Source organism: Coregonus clupeaformis, chromosome 37, assembly GCF_020615455.1.
Source record: "Coregonus clupeaformis isolate EN_2021a chromosome 37, ASM2061545v1, whole genome shotgun sequence".
Lineage (NCBI taxonomy): Eukaryota > Metazoa > Chordata > Actinopteri > Salmoniformes > Salmonidae > Coregonus > Coregonus clupeaformis.
The window spans coordinates 23789249-23797970 of NC_059228.1; the positions used below are offsets into that span (position 1 = coordinate 23789249).

The 8722-nt window shown below is 42.0% G+C and overlaps 1 protein-coding gene across 1 annotated transcript; it reads right to left on the reverse strand.

Annotated features, from left to right (window-relative positions):
* Positions 1 to 340: 340 nt before the first annotated feature.
* LOC121553752 (BCL2/adenovirus E1B 19 kDa protein-interacting protein 3) lies at positions 341 to 8722 on the reverse strand. The gene is made up of 6 exons (XM_041867117.2): positions 8516 to 8722; positions 7984 to 8143; positions 7226 to 7286; positions 6929 to 7035; positions 1268 to 1417; positions 341 to 952 (listed from the first exon to the last, which is right to left on the reverse strand). The coding sequence occupies exons 1-6, from the start codon at positions 8556 to 8558 to the stop codon at positions 910 to 912; spliced, it is 564 nt and encodes a 187-aa protein (XP_041723051.1). The 5' UTR covers positions 8559 to 8722; the 3' UTR covers positions 341 to 909.

The following is an 8722-nucleotide window of genomic DNA, read 5'->3' on the forward strand; positions in this document are numbered from 1 at the left end:
CATTCGGCGATTGTCTTTAGGCCTGCACTCATGTAGCCTGAATTAATTGTGTTGCTAACAAATTGACATTTTTTGTAAAAAGAAAAGTTGGGACACCTGAAAAGGGGCTGAAATACAGGACTCAAATACAAGTGTCTGTTCTGAGCTCATCGGCATGAGGGCCCAGTTGATAATGTTGCAAGTTTGCTAGCCGGCTGAACCCAGTCAATAGAATGTTGCAAGTTTTCTAGTGAAAGCTCAAGACAGACAGAGAGGCAGACAGACAGAAGAGAGATGAATGCAATTGAAAGAACCTGAACCAACTGTCACGGGTTTAAACCATGACAGAGTGGTGGGGGTGTTCATTTCATTTGGAATAAGCTTTTATTTTTGTCTTTACCACTGTAACAGTACACAATAGCATTTTAAACAAATAAATGGTTAAATTAGAGACCCCCCCCAAAGTTGGAATTCACACCCTTCCTTTCACATGTAGCATGAAATGTATTCACATGTAGCATGAAATGTATTCACAACCCCAGCTTTTTTCAAAGAAAATTAGTGCAGGAAATTATTTCACAATTAATATTAAATTTACATTAATCATTCCCTTAAGAATAAAAATCAGGCAAACCACAAACTCAATATGCTTAAGAAAACGAGAAACAACAATGCCAATTGGCAGCAGTTCAATATAAAACATCAGCATTCTAAATAGCGAGAGGAACAAGGCACCACAAATCAGTTCCTGATTCAAGACATATCTGGGAGAAAGAAGCAGTCACAGCATTCAGAAGATACAATTTGAGGCAATCAGCTAAAATGGAGAATGCTACATCAACCACTTCTCCTTGGATTCTGAAGTTGCCCCATTTGAAGACATGACAGCTGTATGAGTCACAACAGTGGTGTCATAATGCAGCATCAGCTTCAGTAGGTGCTGTACGTGCTGAGGCGCCTCCCAATGTATATCCTGAGAAGGACAGAATAGCAAAGAAAGGCCATTAAAAATGTTATTTTGATTCAAGTAAAAATGAATAATGGCTGCTCTGAAATATCTATCCATGGCCAGCGGCATGCTTTCACTTAGCCTACTTTTCCTCAACAGGGTAGTGTTTACTTTATTGTATTACAACTCTCTCAAAAGGCATTTCGCTAAAATACAAAACAATTCGACAACCATCTGGGACACCGTACTTTTAGTAATAGTAAAAGGCAGCTTTGCAAGTATTCAATAGACTGCATGTATTTGTACTGTGTTTAAGTTACAAAATGCTCAGTCCCTTACCCCAGGCCAACTGCGAGTATGTGAGAAATGAATAATGAAGGGAGGAAAAGCTTGAGGAAGTCAGGGGAGAGAACACCTCCCTTCTTCATGACGCTGGTCTTCCTGATGCTGAGAGAGGCTGAGTGCCTGGGGTGTTTCAGCAGAAACTCCCTACAGAGACACAACACAGTTACAGTGGCTTGCGAAAGTATTCACCCCCCTTGGCATTTTTTGGGGGGTTGTATCATTTGATTTACACAACATGCCTACCACTTTGAAGATGCAAAATATTTTTTCTTGTGAAACAAAACTTGTGTGCATAACTATTCACCACCCCAAAGTCAATACTTTGTAGAGCCACCTTTTGCAGGCAATTACAGCTGCAAGTCTCTTGGGGTATGTCTCTACAAGTTTGGCACATCTAGCCACTGGGATTTTTGCCAATTCTTCAAGGCAAAACTGCTCCAGCTCCTTCAAGTTTGATGGGTTCTGCTGGTGTACAGCAATCTTTAAGTCATACCACAGATTCTCAATTGGATTGAGGTCTGGGCTTTGACTAGGCCATTCCAAGACATTTAACTGTTTCCCCTTAAACCACTCAAGTGTTGCTTTAGCAGTATGCTGGAAGGTGAACCTCCGTCCCAGTCTCAAATCTCTGGAAGACTGAAACAGGTTTCCCTCAAGAATTTCTTTGTATTTAGCGCCATCCATCATTCCTTCACTCTGACCAGTTTCCCAGTCCCTGCCGATGAAAAACATCCCCACAGCATGATGCTGCCACCACCATGCTTCACTGTGGGGATGGCCGAAAAGCTCAATTTTAGTCTCATCTGACCAGAGTACCTTCTTCCATATGTTTGGGGATTCTCCCACATGCCTTTTGGCGAACACCAAATGTGTTTGCTTATTTTTTTCTTTAAGCAATGGCTTTTTTCTGGCCACTCTTCCATAAAGCCCAGCTCTGTGGAGTGTACGGCTTAAAGTGGTCCTACAGTGGGGGAAAAAAGTATTTAGTCAGCCAACAATTGTGCAAGTTCTCCCACTTAAAAAGATGAGAGAGGCCTGTAATTTTCATCATAGGTACACGTCAACTATGACAGACAAATTGAGATTTTTTCTCTCCAGAAAATCACATTGTAGGATTTTTAATGAATTTATTTGCATATTATGGTGGAAAATAAGTATTTGGTCACCTACAAACAAGCAAGATTTCTGGCTCTCACAGACCTGTAACTTCTTCTTTAAGAGGCTCCTCTGTCCTCCACTCGTTACCTGTATTAATGGCACCTGTTTGAACTTGTTATCAGTATAAAGACACCTGTCCACAACCTCAAACAGTCACACTCCAAACTCCACTATGGCCAAGACCAAAGAGCTGTCAAAGGACACCAGAAACAAAATTGTAGACCTGCACCAGGCTGGGAAGACTGAATCTGCAATAGGTAAGCAGCTTGGTTTGAAGAAATCAACTGTGGGAGCAATTATTAGGAAATGGAAGACATACAAGACCACTGATAATCTCCCTCGATCTGGGGCTCCACGCAAGATCTCACCCCGTGGGGTCAAAATGATCACAAGACCGGTGAGCAAAAATCCCAGAACCACACGGGGGGACCTAGTGAATGACCTGCAGAGAGCTGGGACCAAAGTAACAAAGCCTACCATCAGTAACACACTACGCCACCAGGGACTCAAATCCTGCAGTGCCAGACGTGTCCCCCTGCTTAAGCCAGTACATGTCCAGGCCCATCTGATGTTTGCTAGAGTGCATTTGGATGATCCAGAAGAGGATTGGGAGAATGTCATATGGTCAGATGAAACCAAAATATAACTTTTTGGTAAAAACTCAACTCGTCGTGTTTGGAGTACAAAGAATGCTGAGTTGCATCCAAAGAACACCATACCTACTGTGAAGCATGGGGGTGGAAACATCATGCTTTGGGGCTGTTTTTCTGCAAAGGGACCAGGACGACTGATCCGTGCAAAGGAAAGAATGAATGGGGCCATGTATCGTGAGATTTTGAGTGAAAACCTCCTTCCATCAGCAAGGGCATTGAAGATGAAACGTGGCTGGGTCTTTCAGCATGACAATGATCCCAAACACACCGCCCGGGCAACGAAGGAGTGGCTTCGTAAGAAGCATTTCAAGGTCCTGGAGTGGCCTAGCCAGTCTCCAGATCTCAACCCCATAGAAAATCTTTGGAGGGAGTTGAAAGTCCGTGTTGCCCAGCGACAGCCCCAAAACATCACTGCTCTAGAGGAGATCTGCATGGAGGAATGGGCCAAAATACCAGCAACAGTGTGTGAAAACCTTGTGAAGACTTACAGAAAACATTTGACCTGTGTCATTGCCAACAAAGGGTATATAACAAAGTATTGAGAAACTTTTGTTATTGACCAAATACTTATTTTCCACCATAATTTGCAAATACATTCATAAAAAATCCTACAATGTGATTTTCTGGAGAAAAAAAATCTCATTTTGTCTGTCATAGTTGACGTGTACCTATGATGAAAATTACAGGCCTCTCTCATCTTTTTAAGTGGGAGAACTTGCACAATTGGTGGCTGACTAAATAGTTTTTTTCCCCACTGTATGTACAGATACTCCAATCTCCGCTTTGGAGATTTGCAGGTCCTTCAGGGTTATCTTTGGTCTCTTTGTTGCCCCTCTGATTAATGCCCTCCTTGCCTGGTCCGTGAGTTTTGGTGGCAGGTTTGTTGTGGGCCATATTCTTTCCATTTTTTAATAATGGATTTAATGGTGCTCTGTGGGATGTTCAAAGTTTCTGATATTTTTTTACCCAACCCTGATCTGTACTTCTCCACAACTTTGTCCCTGACCTGTTTGGAGAGCTCCTTGGTCTTCATGGTGCCGCTTGCTTGGTGGTGCCCCTTGCTTAGTGTTGTTGCAGACTCTGGAGCCTTTCAGAACAGGTGTATATATACTGAGATCATGTGACATCATGTGACACTTAGATTGCACACAGGTGGACTTTATTTAACTAATTATGTGACTTCTGAAGGTAATTGGTTGCACCAGATCTTATTTAGGGACTTCATAGCAAAGCGGGTGAATACATATGCACGCACCACTTTTCCGTTATTTATTTTTTAAATTTCACTTCACCAATTTGGACTATTTTGTGTATGTCCATTACATGTAATCCAAATAAAAATCCATTTAAATTACAGGTTGTAATGCAACAAAATAGGAAAAACGCCAAGGGGGCTGAATACTTTTGCAAGGCACTGTACAACTGGGTTAGTAAACTTTAGCTTAAATCAGTGATTACAGGGATTTTTCTGCCATTGAAATCCTTGGGTGGGCCGCCTAAGCGTATTTTCGCGTTGCCTAAGTCCAAACAGTAGGTATGGAAAAACCCTTTCAGTGTAAACTTAAACGACTAAAACCAGATCTAAAGTATGTTTAAGTGATAAAGCCCTCGAAGCTGCTGTTTGGAGGATATATTGGATATATAAACCGTGCCAATATATCCTCCAAACATCGCCTTCGAGGGCATTATCACTTTTATACAACGGCTTACCAACATATTCAAATAATGATTTACAGTGAGGGAAAAAAGTATTTGATCCCCTGCTGATTTTGTACATTTACCCACTGACAAAGAAATGATCAGTCTATAATTTTAATGGTAGGTTTATTTGAACAGTGAGAGACAGAATAACAACAAAAAAACCAGAAAAACGCATGTCAAAAATGTTATAAATTGATTTGCATTTTAAATTAGGGAAATAAGTATTTAACCCCCTCTCAATCAGAAAGATTTCTGGCTCCCAGGTGTATTTTATACAGGTAACGAGCTCAGATTAGGAGCACATTCTTAAAGGGAGTGCTCCTAATCTCAGCTTGTTACCTGTATAAAAGACACCTGTCCAAAGAAGCAATCAATCAATCAGATTCCAAACTCTCCACCATGGCCAAGACCAAAGAGCTCTCGAAGGATGTCAGGGACAAGATTGTAGACCTACACAAGGCTACAAGACCATCGCCAAGCAGCTTGGTGAGAAGGTGACAACAGTTGGTGCGATTATTCACAAATAGAAGAAACACAAAAGAACTGTCAATCTCCCTCGGCCTGGGGCTCCATGCAAGATCTCACCTCGTGGAGTTGCAATGATCATGAGAACGGTGAGGAATCAGCCCAGAACTACATGGGGGGATCTTGTCAATGATCTCAAGGCAGCTGGGACCATAGTCACCACGAAAACAATTGGTAACACACTACGCCGTGAAGGACTGAAATCCTGCAGCGCCCGCAAGGTCCCCCTGCTCAAGAAAGCACATATACATGCCCGTCTGAAGTTTGCCAATGAACATCTGAATGATTCAGAGGAGAACTGGGTGAAAGTGTTGTGGTCAGATGAGACCAAAATCGAGGTCTTTGGCATCAACTCAACTCGCCGTGTTTGGAGGAGGAGGAATGCTGCCTATGACCCCAAGCACACCATCCCCACCGTCAAATATGGAGGTGGAAACATTATGCTTTGGGGGTGTTTTTCTGCTAAGGGGACAGGACAACTTCACCGCATCAAAAGGGGCGATGGACAGGGCCATGTACCGTTAAATCTTGGGTGAGAACCTCCTTCCCTCAGCCAGGGCATTGAAAATGGGTCGTGGATGGGTATTCCAGCATGACAATGACCCAAAACACACGGCCAAGGCAACAAAGGAGTGGCTCAAGAAGAAGCACATTAAGGTCCTGGAGTAGCCTAGCCAGTCTCCAGACCTTAATCCCATAGAAAATCTGTGGAGCTGAAGGTTCGAGTTGCCAAACGTTAGCCTCGAAACCTTAATGACTTGGAGAAGATCTGCAAAGAGGAGTGGGACAAAATCCCTCCTGAGATGTGTGCAAACCTGGTGGCCAACTACAAGAAACGTCTGAACTCTGATTGCCAACAAGGGTTTTGCCACCAAGTACTAAGTCATGTTTTGCAGAGGGGTCGAATACTTCTTTCCCTCATTAAAATGCAAATCAATTTATAACATTTTTGACATGCGTTTTTCTGGATGTTTTTGTTGTTATTCTGTCTGTTCAAATAAACCTACCATTAAAATTATAGACTGATCATTTCTTTGTCAGTGGGCAAACGTACAAAATCAGCAGGGGATCAAATACTTTTTTCCCTTACTGTACATATTTCCATTAAAAGCGTTATTTTGATTAATTTATTCATACTATTTCATCCTTCCACAAGATATAGTCGCGACACAAATCTAGGGTTGCTACCCAAGCCGGCTGGTCGTTCGTTCTATCGGTTCGGTTGCCAGAGATGGGACCCAGTCGTTCAGTCTTTTTGTTCTTTATCTATGGACACGACCCAGTTGTTCGTTCTAAATGTTCAATTTCCATACTGGCTGGCAATGTTCTCATCCCTTGCTTGCTAGCTAGCCAACTACGGCTAACTTACAGTCCATAAAAATGATGCTGATTCATGATTTCGACTGGCTGAGAAAAGCTGCCTGCCTGTCTGTCTGTCTGTCTCATCCCGACTCGTTCATTACTACGGGACAGCTGGAGATCGAATTTGAATATTGAAACAAAGACCCTTCTCTGTACAATTCAGCTGTGCCGACATGTTCTCTCTCTACATTCCATTTCCATCTTCAGCATTATGAACATTGGGCCCTACTGTATATAATTACAGGGTACTACGCACTTTGGTGGGTTGTTCTCAGGACGACTGGACCAGTCCCAGATCCAGTCAGCATTCTTCTTCAGTAGATTCTCTACTTCCCGGATTCTTTCTTGGTTATCTTCCTCAGACTGAAATCAATGTAGAAATGCCTTAGTAAACAACTTTAGAACTTCCCACATTGGAATCAGAAACATGTTTGTACTATTCACCTAATGTAAAGTCTGGTATTATCCTGAATTATTACCTTCTGAACGTCACAATACATATCAGAAGAACAACAGAAGACAACCTTACAACCCCTAAGGACCATGTATTTACCTGTGAACTGTTTCCCTCTGAGCCTCTAAACAGAAGAAGAGGTGTCTGTGACCTAAGCGGACTGGAAAGATAGACAATAAAGATGACTCAGGATATCGTTAGAACTTTTGAAATGTGTGTTAGGTAATCTGCTAAGATGGGGTACCAAGGCTTTGCCTGGAAACCAGATGTTGAATTGCATTGAATTGTACGTCGGGCAAAAATGAGCATTTGAATCAGGAAAGTTTCCTCTCACAACCCAAAATGTTTTAAAAAATTAGATTTTAACATACTTTACCGGTTTGCCCGTGCTGTTGGTCCTTTTGGCAGTAGGAATGTGAGACAATATATCCCCAGAAAAGTATAATTACATCAACTTTTCAAAGAGATGGTAGTGCGATCAGATTTCTATCACCTGAAGCATGTGCACAAGATAAAAATACATGCGGGAGAAGCATGCATTCTTGCCGAGCTCCTGCATGTGTTTACATGGTTCTCCCGTGTAGGGCTTTGAAAAGTGTATTTAATTATACTCTCCTGTGGATATATTGTCTCACATTCCTACCCCCAAAAGGACCAACTGCACGGGCAACTGGTAAAGTAGTTTAAAATACAATTGTATTCAACATTCTGGCTTGTAGAGGTCATGAGTGGTAACTTCCCTGATACAAACACTAATTTCTGCCTGACATAGAATTCAATACAATTCAATGTCAGGTTTCCAGGGAAACTAAGGCTCAGCTAAGGCTCAGCACAGTAACCATTTCCTTTCCCCATACCTGTCGCATTGTGAACTTCCTCTTGAGGTACTCCTGCTTGACTCGTGTTGGGCGTCAAGTAGTAACTTCTCCAGGTCTACATCAAGAGGGGTTGTTGAGATCTGCTCCTGGCTCCCCTGACTCCCACTGCCAGTGTTATAGTGCAGCTCCACCCAGGAACCTGTGGATACATATTACCCACAGATAGATAGAAACTAGTTTGACAACTTAGCTAACGTTAGTAGCTAGATATTTTCCTTTGTAGCGTTTAGTGTTGAATCTTGCCAGTCAGGAATGAACGGAAGTTTAACGTGATCCAATTCCGTAAGAAATAGATTTTTGGGACTAAGTTAACAGTCATGGGGCTAGTTAGTTAGCTATTATTTGACAAGCTTTAACAATATTCCCCTGACCTGACAACTTCCAGTTGATGCCAACATTAGCTAACTAGGTAGCTAGTTTGTTAGTCAGCTACATAGACTTACATAACAATTATTTGTGGCCAGCTAACGTTAGCTAAAAAAGCTTGTTTGATGTTAGTTACTGTACTTACCCTGCAAGCTCTCCTTATACGGAATTTCCTTCTGAAGCGACATGTTTATTTAAAAAGTGTTTAAATCTACAGATAGAGCTCTGTCGACGAACTATAAAAACGTCTGGTCTTATTTTAATCGATCACACGAGTAAGCGCTAGAAGTTGTTGTGCAACACTACCAGGCAGCAGGAAAACAATGATAACGAAATGTTTTGTTGACAATGG

Coding starts and splice junctions, on each gene's coding strand:
- LOC121553752 (XM_041867117.2), bottom strand. CDS start 8,558: ATGTCGCTTCAGAAGGAAATTCCGTATAAGGAGAGCTTGCAGG. Junction 8,144..8,515: donor GTATAAGGAGAGCTTGCAGG/GTAAGTACAGTA, acceptor ATGTATCCACAG/GTTCCTGGGTGGAGCTGCAC. Junction 953..1,267: donor ATACTCGCAGTTGGCCTGGG/GTAAGGGACTGA, acceptor TGTCCTTCTCAG/GATATACATTGGGAGGCGCC.